The 16,544-nt window shown below is 37.0% G+C and overlaps 1 protein-coding gene across 3 annotated transcripts in view; it reads right to left on the bottom strand.

Moving 5' to 3' along the window:
- Nucleotides 1–15,068, bottom strand: part of LOC149786983 (uncharacterized) — a 31,877-nt gene extending 16,809 nt beyond the window's left edge. The window contains exon 1 of one of the 3 annotated variants that reach the window (XM_089977536.1): nucleotides 15,047–15,068. Coding sequence is in view for 1 of the 3 variants with exons in the window: in XM_089977530.1 (XP_089833656.1) it covers nucleotides 5,449–5,493 (45 nt within the window). In the remaining 2 variants the exon portion in view is untranslated. Of the gene's footprint in view, nucleotides 1–5,448; nucleotides 5,638–8,338; nucleotides 9,073–15,046 lie in introns of those variants that run through there. The other 2 variants (XM_089977531.1, XM_089977530.1) reach the window with 2 other exon arrangements.
- Between the last annotated feature and the right edge of the window lie 1,476 nt (nucleotides 15,069–16,544).

The raw sequence follows: 16,544 nt of genomic DNA, 5'->3' as shown, positions 1-16,544 counted from the left end.
ACTTTTTTGAAAGGTGCACATCTCGAGTAAGGCCAAGCTGTATACTCTATACCCATACTACACCCACCAATCATACACCAAAATAAAGTGAATTAAAGGTTCTTGGAACTATACCTAAGATATGCAAGGAAGGTATTTTTATAAAGCGAGTATAAGCTGGGGAAATTCTTTTTCTTTAACATTCTAACCCTATACAGAATACTAAACTGTAGAACGTCACCTTAAAATATAGAAATGTATGCAATTATTTTCCTTAGTTTCATATCATTATGAAACTGTAGAGTGCCACCTTAAGTCAACTATAAAAATGTATGCAATTATGTTTTATTTTCATATAATTATGTATTATGTTCTGAATAAAATGGTACATTCATATTGATGTTAAGTATAAAAATAAGATAATTATGCTCATTTTGCTCTTGTTTACATAATTTGCCATGAGGCATGTTTGTGTGAGTAGTTACCTTAATTATGGGGAAATTAGAAGTCTTAGAATATAGGAATAAAGTCAACTTAAATTTAAAACTGTTGCATTCAGTAAAATCAAATAGATAGTGAAAATGTTTCTTTTCATTTATTTGCAATGAAATTAAAAAATAAATGATGAAAAAGAAAAATCGCTTCTTCCATATTGAACAATAGGCAAATATTTTGCCGTTTGACCTTTATGAACGTCATCTGTTCCATCCCTTTTCAAACTGTACAATTTATTGTTGACATCTCAGAATAATTATGGCTAGTTTCATGTTCCTGTCTTCCAGCATAACATTTCATTGGTTGCTTTGTTGACAAATGTAATGTGCATTTTTACACTAGCTCACATTTTAGTATGGGGGGGGGGGCTGGACTTGATAGAGATTCTGACACTAATAAATACTGTTCTGTGGGGGAAATATAGGAGATTATTCAAAAGGACTGTTTTGATGCTTGCGACCTAAATGTTTCAGCCATACAATCAAAATTAAATCATACAATCACAATACCTATGTTCTCTTATGTTGCTAATGCTAGTTAGACATTTCACCTTTTCTTCTTGTCGGTCTATCCCATTGTAAAAAATTTATTTAAAAAAAAAAATAATTATCGTCCAGTTTTGACTAGACCTTTCATTACAAACATAATGCAATAACAGAACTGCTCCGGTGGCCTAGTGGTTAGAGCGTCCGCCTCGGATGCGGGAGGTCGTGGGTTCGATCCCCGGCTAAGTCATACTAAAGACTTACAAAAATGGTACTAACAGCTGACTCGCTTGGCGCTCAGCATTAAGAGGTTAGTGTTAGGACTGGTCGGCCTGGTGTCAGGATAATGTGACTGGGTGGGACATCATGCTACATGTCTGCGGCATAATGCCCCAGTGCTAGACGTCACTACAAACTGCCACACTGCAGACATCGTAGCGATATGACTGGAAAATTGTTAAAGCTACGTTAAAAATCCAAGTCACACACAATAACAGTGCACGCATACACATATATTAACGATACTGAATGGTTTTGAAACAGGAAAAGAGTCAGTAGTGGTCGCAAATGAAAATATGTATCCATTATTAACTGAATCGTCATTACATATGTCATTACCATGACAAAGTTGGCATACAAGTCACACGTGGGTTACGCCGACTCGTACTCAGCCTTTATGTTATAACAAAAATGTTATTGATTCGCTTTGCTTCGAATGTTTTCTTTCACAATTAGTATTTGCTCTATTTGAACTTTCTCACATTCAGTAGCTTGCGTTATTTTCTTCTCTGTTCACTTCACATAGAACATGTAGTAGCGTGTCGCAATTAATTGCATGATCACTCACGTGACCTACTGCACAATGTTACTTTACTGCACGGTATTTATAGATATTTCGTAATAAAACATAAGGATTTATATCTATGTTTTAGTTAGAAGTAATTAGTAATTGATACAAAAGTTGGCCTTTTGGGGTCGGGCCTTTTTGAACTGGGCCTGTTCAACACCAGTCCGTTTTGGCCATGGGCTCTTTTGATACCTCTCAGTTTGGACCCTGATCCGTATATGCGATATTGCTTTTCGATGTTTTCAATGCGTTCCGGCGTTTCAATGCACCGAAACACTTTTTGCAGTATATGTCTAATTTGTTTCATTTTATCTTTTGTTTAAAGTTTGAGGGGCCTGCAGTGGCCGAGTGGTCTAACGCGTTCTCCGTTATGGATTACTGCCATCTTACCTTTGTCTACTTTGGTTCGAGTCTCAGATTCGACCAATGTGGGTATGTGAGAAAGCTTGTCAGTAGCTTATCGTGGGTCGGTGGTTCTTTCCGGGTTTTTCGCCAGGTTCTTTCTCCACCATTACTACTGGTGGCCATGTATAGCCTATCGTGTGCTGAAAAATGGCGTTAAACCCTACAGCAACAACATTGTTTAAGATTTGTCACAAATAAATAAATTACTCTGATTCAAAGAATACTAGTGTGGAATCATCGCTCCCATCGGCTTGGATAGTAAGTTATTTCCTCTCTCCCTCGCACACACACACACACACACACACACACACACACACACACACACACATTATAATAACTCTACAGCATACACCCCGTTTTGTATCTTTCCTTAATCTAACGGAGCGGCACGACCCTGAAAATTAACCTATCACGTCCTTACGGTGCACCCCAAGGAAACTACATTTTTAACGCATTTTTATCCACAAATGCAACAACTCAAATTTCAGGTTCAAAAACTGTACATTCAGCAGTAACTGTACCACATTGCTGATATATATAGTACATACGGAGAGCGATCATCATATACTCGCCCCCCCCCCAATCCCCCGCAAAGTCAAACCCGGAAGACTAAAATTATTGTCAAGATAAATGGTGGCACGCATGACTGAAAACCACTTGAGCAAACATTACTTTCTTTATTCTTCCATTACGGAACTAAATGTGGGGACCATTTGATTAATGTCCGTACCAGGCTTGTGTTGAAAGAACTTTACGAGCACATTTGATTAGTGATACCATGCTAGTCAGACACTGTGTCATCAAAGGATCTGCACGATAGTTAGGGTCATTCTCCATTAGTGCAAAAAAGTGCGCATCACTCACAATCGCATTCAAAACTGAGTTTTTTGTAATAATTTAATCACGTCACACGGATACCTTTGATCATGCACGACTCTATCTCTAAACTGAATCAATATGTTTCAACTTAAAAGTCCTAAAAATAGACTTTCATATAAATGGCTTGCGATCGTGTTTTGATAGATTTTATCAAAATTCTAGGAAATGACAAGTGTTTTCTAGGTAATGTATTTACGTACGAGTCTGATCCAGTTGCAAACGTCATAGACCCTAATCTAGCGTGACTTATTGCACCGGCATATCATGATCTATGTTGTTCTACTGACTACGCCTAACAAATTGAATACATTCAGATCTGTCGGTCATTATGTCACGGCTAGTATAGTTCAATGCTGTTAAATCGGGCGTATACGCGAAAATATAGCACAGGTGGACACTTCCCGCCAAAAATAAAAATCGTCCGACAGGTTATCAGACAACGCGTACATATATGACAGTAGTAGATGTAAAACCTGAACTGACAGTGACTAGTCAATACTGAACAGAAAATCATAACATCTTATTGTTAAAGTGTCATTGTAGAGGTCATTCACCTTTTTATCACATTTACTCCGTGTAGTATTATTCACTGAATATATGTCAACACATGCAAACTCTTTTATGAGAGTTCGACTGGACATAACTTCGGTCATTAGCCCCACCGCCTAAAAAAAACCCCACAATGTCCTGCAAGCACCTTACCATGCTGGCACTGCTCTAGCTTAGAATCAAATGTTGAGACTAACGATATACTCCCATAATATAATGACAGACACTCAGACAAACTAGATATTGGCATTACTATAATGACAGACGGTCGGACTGCCGATATATTAGGTCGGTTATAATATCATACTTTAGGACTAACATATTCTAATGTTACGTGTTTAGGCTCTAATAAACAGTATCGAAAAAAAGAGTGAAAACAACAAGCTATGAAAAATTTAACAAATAATAAGATTGGAGGAGGTTAACACGTAAGGTTGGAAGACTCGATGACTAAATACTCACGTTAAGGAGACTAAATAATTAAGGCTAGAGGAGTAAATAAATAATGTTGGGAGGACTAAATACTTAAGAGTTGGAGGTCTAAATACTTAAGAGTGGAGGTCTAAATACTTAAGAGTTGAAGGTCTAAATACTTAAGAGTGGAGGTCTAAATACTTAAGACACGATGGCTACATAATTACGGTTAAAGGGCTAAATACTCATGGTTAGAGGACTAAATACATTCGGTTGGAGGATTAAATACTTAATGTTAGAGGACTAAATATTTAATGTTTGAGGACTAAATACTTAAATTTGGAGGGCTAAATAACTGGGGCTGGATGACCAGATATTTCAAACTGGAAGAGTACATACTTAAGACTGGATGACCAAATACTTAAAACTGGATGGTTAATACTTAAAACTGGAGGATTAAATACTTAAGACTTGAGGATCAAATACTTAAGACTTGAGGACTGAATACGTAAGACTTGAGGACTGAATACTTAAGACCGGGGACTGAATACTTAAGACCGAGGACTGAATACTTAAGACTTGAGGACTGAATACTTAAGACCGGGGGACTAAAAACGAAAGAGTCGATGACTAACCCAATGAAAAATGCAAAGAAAATGGCGAATCCATCGTTAAAATGCCGATTTTATATCAAATAACCAAGCAAATTAAAGACATGAATTTCCCCACATTTACTGAGTGCGTGTTTGTGAAGTTCATGCATGCGTGCCTATTAATTCGAGTTTCCCACCCCATTTTTGATATTAGGACATTTTTGTTTGGTTGTAGCGTCCGAGTAATTTGCCTATCGAAAAACTGGAATTCTCCGACACCATAACGTGTCGGCATAGGGTAGCCGCTTACTGGCCAGCATTGCAAAATTGAACGAACTTTTTTCGAGATACACCTGTATGAAATCGATAGCATTATGCTATATTTCTCAGAAATTGCGAGTACAACATTCGTTATATCTTTAACCTACTGATATACGAGACGAAACTATAGCGTTGTCGAAGTTTGACCTGGAACGCGCACAATTTTTGAGAAAATAAATTATATTCCTATCGATTTCATGCAGGTATGTCTCAAAAGGTCGTTCTAGTTTGCTAGGACGGCTAAGTAAGCGTTACCCTATGCCGATACCACATGGTTTCGGTGGATTCCAACTTTTCTATAGGTCAAATGATACTGATCCTGCACCCCCAACATAATTGACAAAATATCAGAAAAAATGGGGGAAGGGTCTTAGGAAACAATGACTAGTGTGCCTATATGTAGCCGTGCCTATAAGTACACTTGTATGTGTGTGCCATACATTATGTATGTGCCATATGTATGACATTTTAATATACTTACGTGTGCAAAACCTAGATCACAACCATTATATACAGAATATTCCATTAAAAATCGTGAATTACTTAGGGTACATCAGTTCTGTGTTCTGCGTAACCCAACAACTGGAAGAACGTAATTGTCCTATGTTATTAACGGCAAAATGGTCAAAGGGTTTCCACGACTGGCTTAGTCTGGCCTTGGCTGGTTTACTAAAGTACATAGCATCATTTGGGTCAGACACAATGTACATGAGAAGTAATTTATGCCTATACATGTAAAAGCGTCTTTATCACTCCGTCTACAATTCTACAACGAGAAGCCAGTGAGTGTTATCACTCAAGGGTCCAAAACTACGCAGCATTATTATTATTATTAGTAGTAGTAGTAGTTATAGCAGTAGTAGTAGTAATACAGTGTTGTAAATAAGATAACAAGGGCTGGTGACACTCTGTCCACTGTCCCCCACCGTCGGAATTTGAGGGACACAGAACATGGTCAAAGGAATCTTGCTTGCTTTGACATTGTTGTGAGCTTAACTTTGTTGTAAACACCAGTGCTTCCCAACCTTTTCGAGTATGCTACATCAACTGACAAAATACATAACGACAAATAACTATTATGAAAACAGTAACCGATATAAATGAATTTACGTTATATTCACAACAACAAGAAATTCGTGCATTTTAGAAATAGTATATGTGTGAGGAATAGATGATAAAAACGTTTTTTCGTTTTTTATTTTACCTCGAAGAACGCGCTTTTTTACGTTTTTTATTTTTTTGCGTTTTTTATATGACTTCATTAACACGAAAAAGCGAAACCGTATGCAGTGCAAGAGAGTGCGAGATGTAGTGTTTGTGCATGTAAATCTTCGCCTAAAGGAAAAGCTGGACAATATAAATTATATGGAGGAAACCACAGAGTGGTCAGATCAGTCAGATGGTGATAACGACATTGAGTAAAAAAAAATTCAATGTTATCTGGACTACGGTTTAAAACTTTTGACATTTTTTCATATTTGTATCACTGAAAAATTTAAAACTGGTATGTAGCGTGTAAATAAGTAAAATATTGATTTTTGTGTTGCCTAAAAACTACTTGAACGTTTTTTTTTTCGTTTTTTATTTATTGAGAAAAAAACTGCGTTTTTTTACGTTTTTTATTTTAATTTTAACGTTTTTAACATCTATGGTGTGAGGCAAGGGGGAGGGGAGGGATCCGCGGCCTACAGGTTGAGAACCACTTGGTCTACATGTTACCATCATATTTTGTCCTGGATACTTTGCTTTAAAAGTTGTATTATATGCTTAAATCAATCATACGAAAACGTTAACTTGTTTGAATATCTGACAAACCGGAAATGAGTTGCACGATGGAATTTTCCATTCGGATCTTTCTCTCAAAACCTTTAAGCTTATTATCTATAAGCGTTTGCTTTACTAAATTTTATGCTTTGTATATTAAAACGCTTTCTAAGTTAAAGAAACAATCACCAAATCAAACTGCATAAATAAAATTTAGTATTTTTTCGTTCTTTTTTTCACCTCAGTTAAATTGAATTGTCCTCGCTATAAGGAATCAGGTCACAGTCAGTACTTCACGAATGTAGTTCTAGTCTATTTTTGGAACATTTGTGCCTCACTCATTTTGGTGGTGATAGAAGAGTTTTATTTGTGCATTTTTGGTAAGGATTTAAAGGTAATCGTTTATTCTTGAGAATATGAGCTCAGGTTGTGGTTGTCTGTGTATATTTCGCCGACAGTGCACAGTGAGTAATAAGGCCTTGGTGATGATCCGAAAGTGAAAAAAAGTATTCTATTTACATGCTGCTCTGTTGACAGTCCAGCATCTTAAAAAAAGAGCAGGTCAACCTTTGACAAGAACTTCGCCATAAAGTCATCTTTGATGGTATTTAAGATTAACATATGATTTGTATTGATTGTCACACAGTGGAAAGGTCAGTACTGAGAAACAAATGTAGAGAACATATAGCAAAATGAATTGTGTTTTATGGACTTAAGGGTGTATTTAACATAGAAAACACGTTACACCAACAGCTGTCCAACACTTTACATTGTAATACAAACCCTGAATGTTTTCATTGTCAGATACATCATTTTAAAGTAGATGTAAATTATTAACCTTACAACTTTTATCACCTTTAAAGACATTGGCCATTATTAGTGCCCGCCGAGACATGCAGTTAGGCAGTGACGTTCACTAAAAAGACTGTAGGCGTATATTTAGACTATTTTTTTTAAAGCGCGCCAGGGGGTGGGAGTACATGATAAAGATTAGGTAGACAAAGTACAAACACCGCTGCTGAAAACCAGCGACTTCGCGAAAAATATGCAACACGATAATAATAATAATAATAATTATAAAGTAGTCGACGATGATAATGGTGGTGGTTTGAAGGAGAAGTGGAAAGTGCTTTAAAGTTCGCATTTTTAAAAGATGGACACTAGTCTGTGACCAAAATCTATTTACATTTATCAGTAGCAGAGCGAAACATTCAACTTTTGGGGGTATTGTTTATGATAATACATAGCTGACGACCAATGCAGACCTGGGAATTGGTGACTCGGAAATAAAACAGAGGAAATAAGTATAACGGCTTCCTACTCTAGTTTGAATTATCTTTAATGCTATGTAAAACTATTCCGGCGTCCCACCTACCCGACCCTAGCTAGCACCTGTTATAGGGAATACATATACAAAAATGGTGTATAACAATTGTGTATATCTAATGACAACCTAGTCAAATTGCATAGTTTAAATTCTCTATTTTTAATGGTTCCGTGAATTTCCAGAACTTAGAATAACATGAAAGTTTTATACATGTAGCAACTCTCCCTCTCTCTCTCTCTCACACACAGTGACACACACACACACATTCAAATACTCGTACCGGTTAACGTTGCTCCACTTCCAGTAGTGTATCCCCAATTTCTGACCACGTTACCGCAGCAACACTTGTTTGTTTATATCCCGTCACCAGTGGCTTGATTCTGCAAACTCAGTTCTCGCACGAGCTTGATTCGTAACTGTTCAAAACAAAACAGAGAAACGTGCAACACTATTCGGTTCCAACAGTCCATGCAATTACCATTTTGGCAGGTGACATGCCAAGTAAATCGTCAAACTTAAGTTTGGCCGATTAGAACAACTCCAGTCTCCGTTCAATAAGTAAATCAATATAACGCTTATTGTTTTGGAAACTTTCCCTTTAGTAAATTACTATTCCAGCGCGGTAAGATAACGTACACAATTAACTTCAATGCACTTGTCCAGAATAAATAAATATCCACACTTGCCTTTTGCACGCAAGTCAATTTTAAATCTCAAATTTAGCACGTGTTCAACTGCAAATGCTCGCCTTGTTAACGAGATGTCTTATAAATGTGCCGATATGAAAACCGAGAACGTGTTAAATAAGCACATGACTCCAGTGTTTATGTTTCCCAATCCCACTGATCACATGAAATTTAGGTCCATTTCGAAATCCTTAAACAAGGCGCGCCACCTGATTAATAGTTAATACCTTCGAATACTACGGTGTATGATTGTTGGTTACAATACGTGTATTTCAGTACCTAGTCACAGGTAATGATTAACCTTTACAGCAGACCACACTGCAGTTCTTTACCCTGTGGATAGATATTCACAGTGTACAACCAACTTGCTCACGATTGTGGAACTAAGCAATGCAGTGACGAGTTACCTTTCTATTCAGTAAATCAATGAATGAAAGTGTTAGATATGAGGTTCTTAATACAATATCAATTTATTCGACTGAGCATATAGCTTTACATTTTAGAAAAGAAGCGAAACTAGTCCATTTCTGGATGTACTCTCACATACGAATGCATCTCAATATTTAATGTTGTACACGGAAATTGTGTCATGGGGCGAATCGAAATAGGTCATTTCCCTCACACCAAGCCTATTTTTAGCATCCGGTATAATCTTGCCGAATCATACCAGCGACATTGGTCTGCATTAACACTATCAGATCTGTTCATTATGGATTCTGTTTTTTAATTACTGAATACATTATAGTCCACCAAAAACAACCCGTGCCTGACACAATATCATCATGTGTTTTATTTATATAATTGTAGCAGATAAAAGGGAAATAGGACTAGCGTCATACAATATATGCTATAATGGGCCAAAAGTTTATTTTTTGCGGTGGGGATGGAGGCACAGATTTGTTTTTGGAACCAGTATATTTTTTTCTTTCTTCTATCGTTTGATTTATCTCATGATAATTTATTCGCCTACTGTAATTGACATACACTGTTCTCATAAAAGGAATATTTTCCCCAAGCTTTCTTTTTTTATAGGCTAGATCGCTTTAAAACAAAATCTCATCCCCACCTTGAAAATTAAATGGTTCGTTTCAAAGAGAATATTTCCATCAGCCGATTTATTTTGCTGAAATACGATGCGCTTCAAGGCGAGCATGCTCTTGGTATTGAACAAAAAGTAATTCCGTTTTGCTGATTGATGTCCAGTGCTCTGAGTTATGGCTAGAGCAGGTAGCTTAACTTCATGTAAATATGTTGTACATTCGATGTTCATCTCTAGCATGGATATTCAAGCAACTACAAGGGCATTAGTGAATAATTTGGTTTGTTTATTGTGATGTTTGGTACAGGAATACGTGTCGACAAAATAAGTGCTCAGGTAACTGGAGTAGACGTACCTTACTTAGACGCAACACAATAGCAGATTCGAACTCTCACCCGTTCAGTCGTGAGCACACCGCGGCACCCTGTCTCCATTAACTGCCTCATACAATACGAGAGAGAGAGAGGGAGCATCGTATATCCAGGCATTATAATTGCACCTATTGTATATCCATGCGTTATCATCGTGCCTATTCTATATCGAGTGTTATCATGGTACCTTTTCCAGGCGATATCATCCTACCTATTATATATCCAGACGTTACCATGGTGCCTATTCTATACCCAGGCGTTATCTGCGCAGGCAGTATATGAATGGTGCGGCAAAATGTTTTATAATTTGGTTTTTTAAAACAACAATCTCCATTTATGATAATCTGTATAATCACGTAATTAAAGTATTTACAATCATTTAGATTATTGTTATTGTTGTTGTTGTTATTGTTATACATATGGGTGAGAATAAATAGAATAATATAAGCACGACTGATAAGTTAACATCTATGATGTGAGAGCAAAGCCTGCCGATAAATTCGCAGTGCCATTCCACTTAAGTCGTGAGTTTATCACCTTAGGAAAAAATACGGCAATTTGATATATATTATGAAAAGGTATAGGAGAGATATTCAAGTTACTGCGATTTTAAATTAATAATATTGTGTGATATAACTCGCATAGGTGACAGTCTATGACCAGGACAGTTTGTTTCATCGATCCCGCATGTTTTTTGAAAAAGAAGTGCAAGAAGTAAAGGTCCTTAAATAACTTCAGATGTCGTTGCAGGAATACACATCAATTTTTGGTGTGTTCGATGATTGCCTCTTACAGACTGCACCACATATGTTTACACATAAAATTCCGATATTGTTCTGAATATGACTTAGTCTCCTTCCTCCATATTGTTCGATGGTAATGGAAGTAGCTCGAATTACAGTTCTCGATGGCAAGCCAATCGCATCCAAGGTTTCTTTACCGATTAGACGGAAGAGGCCGAGGATATTCCGATTATATCGGAGTTAGGAATTTTGCCGATAGCTGCAATTTTGACCACCTGGGACTATTTGCGAAGCAACGATTTACTCTGCTTTTCTTGCGAGACAAAATGACGCCTCGGATGTTGGTCGACGTTGTAATTTGCAGAAATGTCATGAATTTGTTCGCCAAAGTTTCTGCAGAAAAAGAACCCTAGTCTATTTGGATCTTCGCTGCTATTTCTTAGGTTAGATTGATAAAAGGATTGGCTCAGAGGTTATCATTTGAATAATAGTTAGATCAGCTGCAGACTGCTCCCGTTGCCCAGTGGTTAGAGCGTCTGCCTCGAATGCGGGAGGTCGCGGGTTCAAACCCCGGCTGAGTCATACAAAAGACATAAAAATGGTTCATGCTGCTGCATCGCTATCCGCTCATCATTAAGGGCTTAGTATTAGTACCTGTCGGTCGGCCTGGTGTCAGGATAATGTGACTGGGTAGGACATCATGCTACCTGTCTGCGGCATGAAGTTGCGAATGACCATGAAATTCAGAATGCATCAAACTGTTTTTTGTTTTCATTCACTACTTGTCCATCAATCCAATCGTTGAAATAACCGAGGAAGTCCTTTTAGATTGCGAGTTATTCTTCTTCTTGTCCTTTTACAAGCCATTTTCGATGAACGAAATGTATGTGGGTTTTTTTGGCGGGGGGTGGGGAGTGTCTTTTCTTTATGTTTCTCTAAATTATAACAGCCACATACATTAGATGGATCTGTGTCTCTCGCAGAAACAGCAGAAGTCCACTTTCGTGAATTCTCAACAGCAAAAGTTTGCATAGCAATCACCCCAACTACTCCAGGGGGACTGCGGGTCAGGCCCTTTGTGGTAGGGTGGAAACTTCCCTTCAAACAACCGTTTTCTTTTTAATTGTAAGTGGGCTTCATACTAACTTGTGGGGGTAGGGGGAGTCTGTTGCTGCGACACTGGTGACAGGGTAAGCACCCCGGTATACCATAGCTCGTTCTTTTAATAACATAATCGGACGTATCCGGACCGAAGCGACGCCATTTAATAATATTGACAAGGAGCTGATGAATTTTTCGCGAAATCAGTATATCTGGGACTTGTGATCGCTCTGGTGGTCTAGTGGTTAGAACGGAAGCGGGAGGTCGTGAGTTCGAACACCGGCCGAGTCATAACAAAAGCTTACAATAAGGGTACTAACAGCAGCCTAGCTATGCGCTCAGCATTAAGAGGTTAGTGATCGGACTGGTCGGACTGGTTTCAGGATAATGTGACTGGGTGGGACATCGTGCTACATGTCTGCAGCATGATGACCCAGTGCTAGACATCACTATGAACTGCCACACTGCAGACATCGTAACGATATAACTGAAAAATCGTTAAAGCTACGTTAAAGATCCTAATCACACACACACACACACACACCTTGCGTCTTTTGAATTAAACCTACGATGCCTACACTCATAGCTAGGCAACAGAACCAAAAACATGGCGCATTTACTATACTGGCTAATATTTTCATGGCAAAAGAACATGACTACAATTTATGTGCAACAGCTACAACCGCGCGCACACTGTATGATTTGGACTTTTAACGTAGCTTTTAACAATTTTGCAGTCATATCCCGACGATGTCTGCAGCGTGGCAGTTTTATAGGGATGTCTAGTACTGGGTCATCATGTATCATGCATCAGACACGCATCGTCATGTTCCACCCAGTCACATTATCCTGACACCAGAGCGACCAAGCAAAGCAGCTGCAAGTGCCATTTTTATAAGTGTGTGGTATGACTCCGCTGGGAATCGAACCCGCGACCTCGCACATCCGAGGCGGACGCTCTATCCACTTAGTCATCCGGTAATAGCGACGTACATTACCTTTTTAATTTATACTTGCGCAGACAACTAACAATTGAGAAGACGGATTTAATTAACAAGCCTGTTTCTGTTAATTGCAATTATTGTATTTCTTACGCCATGAATAACTGATTTTTAATTGCTAAAGAAGTTAAGAAAATAGAAGCTAAGTCAAGGGAGTCTTTCTTCTCCACTACCTTAACGTTATAGTTGACAGTAATTCGTGTAAATATAAAATATCCCCACTTTGCACGATTTCATATTGACCAAGAAAGTGTAATAAGGATCTGTCAAAGCATTACATAGTTTTGTCCCTTATTGAGAGGTTTTTCATGTAAAAGTTGAATATATATCTAAAATTAATAAAAGGGCCAATAAAACTTAAATTGTTAACAGGTCCCTCCCTTAATTTATTTTTTTATTCGACTCAAGATCTTAATAAAAAATATTCTAAAATAATCTAAAATTTGCATTGATAAATGTAATAATTTGAATATTTATTAGCAAAGTTCTGTGTCCGTGACGTGAGGTGTCCGTAACTGCAGATTTAACTGGGGCTGTTATGGTGTAAAGCATATAATTCGTATGCAAATGTAGAAATTGTACAGGCCAAAACAAACAAGACTTTGAAACAATGTTGTTATTACTCAAATTAATAAAGTTTGTTGTTGGTTGGTTTTAACGGCAATTTTTAACGCTTTACGTTTATATTATGCGCAGCAAAGTCGGAACTAAATGCCTTTTGCATCGAAATACACCGAGGCAGCTGACACGGGCTCGAATAGGTGCGTATCAATACCGTGACAATTGACTTCGAAATCCGATGCTATAACAACTGAGCGAATTTTTGTTTTTACAAAATATAAAAGCAACACACATGCATCATCATATTTTTAAAGCAAAATATTGCCACAACACTCGAATGAAAAGATAAGCTTAAAGACTGGCGCGAAAACATACATTTTCCCCATCATTATGTAATTATGCTAAGAAAGATTAAAAGAGACAAGATTGCTAAGATCAATTTATTTTACAAACAATGTTAAGCCAGTTTTTTCATATGTTCTGTGTAATGACAATTTGAAAGATTTTTTTTTTAAAAAGAATGTAAAATATACATTTCGCGCCTCCTTTAATCCGATGATAATTCTCTTTTAATCCGATGATAATCCTCTTTTAATCAGATAAAAATCCTCTTTTAATCAGATAATAATCCTCTTTTAATCAGATAATACTTCTGTTTTAATCTAGTAAAATTTCTCTTGTAAACAGATAATATTTAATTACATTATGTTCATAACGAATGAGAAGGATTTAATTATTAAGATGAAATAGCCTTTTACTTCATTGAAAACTTTTCTAAACTGATCACTGCTCCTTTCCTAAACGCTTACTATGCGCCAGTAATATTCATTTTCCTTCAATAAAACTTACTTATTTCCATTATAAACGTTAGGCGTTCTGAATAGAATGTAAGAACAACAGCGTACTAACCGGGGGGGGGGGGGGGGGGAGGGGGCGGACGGGGCACCAGAAGTCTTGGGGCGCCACAACCCCATTAGGCCTTCATCGTCAACCCCGGGCTCCATTTACCCATTTACCATAAGTACGCCACTGTATAAAAATTCATTCAATTATTTGTTATAAAGGAAAATAAATATGAAACTTAATGATTTCCATTAAAAGGCATGCAAAACATTTTTTTCCCGAAGCAGACACTATTTTCATTAATGTAGATTAATGAAGATTGCTCGCCCAGTAATGTTGCCATTTTACCCTTGTACAGAGTAGAAGCTGAATGGTCTACGATTTTTTTAAATATTTTTTTTTAATTTTTAAGTGCACTACATTACTAATGGCCTCTTTGTATACTATGTTGTACGTAACAGCCTTTATTTTCCATTCCCCTGAAGAACAATAAAAAATTAAAACAGATAACAAACAAATGAAAATATTATGGATTAAATGAAATTGGTAACAAAAAAAAGAAGAAGAAAAAAACCCACAAAAACATGTGAGACAGAATCAAAGATGAATATTGAAACTGACGAACGATAGGTATCCTACTTACCAACCATTCAGGAAGACGTTCGGTGGAACTTTCAAGTAAGACCAACTAAATAACGTGAAATGTATACAGACCGATTTTTTAAACTGTTTCTGCTACATGTATATACTTTATAACGGGAAACATCATAACACACGAGGTAGTGGCGTGACTGGAACTAACCTATCGGGCACGAGGGATCAATCAGCTCTTGCCTTACTATTCACATTCTTGTAGCAGTGATAGAAATGAGCAAAGCAAGAATACTGAAAGGAAGGAAGAAATTGAATTAGCGAAAGGAATTATTATTATTATTATTATTACTACTACTACTACTACAACTATTATTATTATTATTATTATTATTATTATTTCACTGTTGTGAATAATTTGTTAATTTTCACTGTAATAATATGGACATGTTATTTATTTATCTTTTTATGGTGGGTGAAGGGGAACCCCAGTCCCCTTCCCCTGAAAATTAAAAGGTCGATCCCATACAATTATTAAAAAACGAGAGGTAGAAACTGTCAGTTGTGTGGGGAAAAATAAATCATGTACAGAAAGATGACAGTAACTTTAATGTCGACCTTTTCAACTTCATTTCAACTATATTAAGTGATCGCTATGTAGAGATTGGTTGGCGACGGAGTGGATAAAAATTGTCCAAGTACATATCTGACAAGTAAGCACATTGCTAGGCACGGACATTTTTGACACTAAATTGCACTTATAATGATATTTTAATACTTTTCTTGTATTTATTAATTAATCATATTTATTTGTGAATTAAAATTTAAAACGTCCATAATCTGATATTGTTTTCCCTGCGGGCTCCATCCATCCATACTGTCAGGTACACGCACGCGCGCGCGCGCAAGCACACACACATACACACACACGTAAACACAAACAAACACACGCACACACACATTTACATACATACATACATACATACATACATAACGTGGCTGACGTGCTTTCGCGGTTCGTAGACATTCAACACGAGAGTATGTGCCGTACAAGTTTGGACAATTTCTTTTTTTTTTATGTTTAGACAAAGAAAGGAACATGACTGACCCACAAGCGATAAGCATCCGTGAGTAATCAGTGGAAATGGGTCAAAAGTCCTGAGTAGATAAGGTCAGATAAAGTTGCCTAAAGAAGTTCCGAGTAGTTCATTCAGATAAAGTTGCCTAAAGAAGTTCCGAGTAGTTCATTCAGATAAAGTTGTCTATGTAAACTACTTGCATTGATCAATATGTACGGGAGTAGATGTTTTTTATGCATGTAGAGATCATGTAATGCATGTCAGCCAATACAGTTTTACAGGATTTTCTTTTTCTTTCTTCTTCGTTTGATGAATAAATAAACAATAAACAAAATGTTAAACAAAATAATAAACAAAATATTCATCGGTAAGATCTGTGCATATTAATCGTAGTTCTATGACCGAATTTCAAATCAAATTTTATCCCATCTGTGTTGGCAGTTTGCTACTATTACTACTATTGATACTGCT

Source organism: Sinohyriopsis cumingii, chromosome 12 (genome assembly GCF_028554795.1).
Source record: "Sinohyriopsis cumingii isolate HCF-2022 chromosome 12, ASM2855479v2, whole genome shotgun sequence".
Taxonomy (NCBI): Eukaryota; Metazoa; Mollusca; class Bivalvia; order Unionida; family Unionidae; genus Sinohyriopsis; species Sinohyriopsis cumingii.
This window is presented reverse-complemented; position numbering and strand designations above follow the sequence as displayed.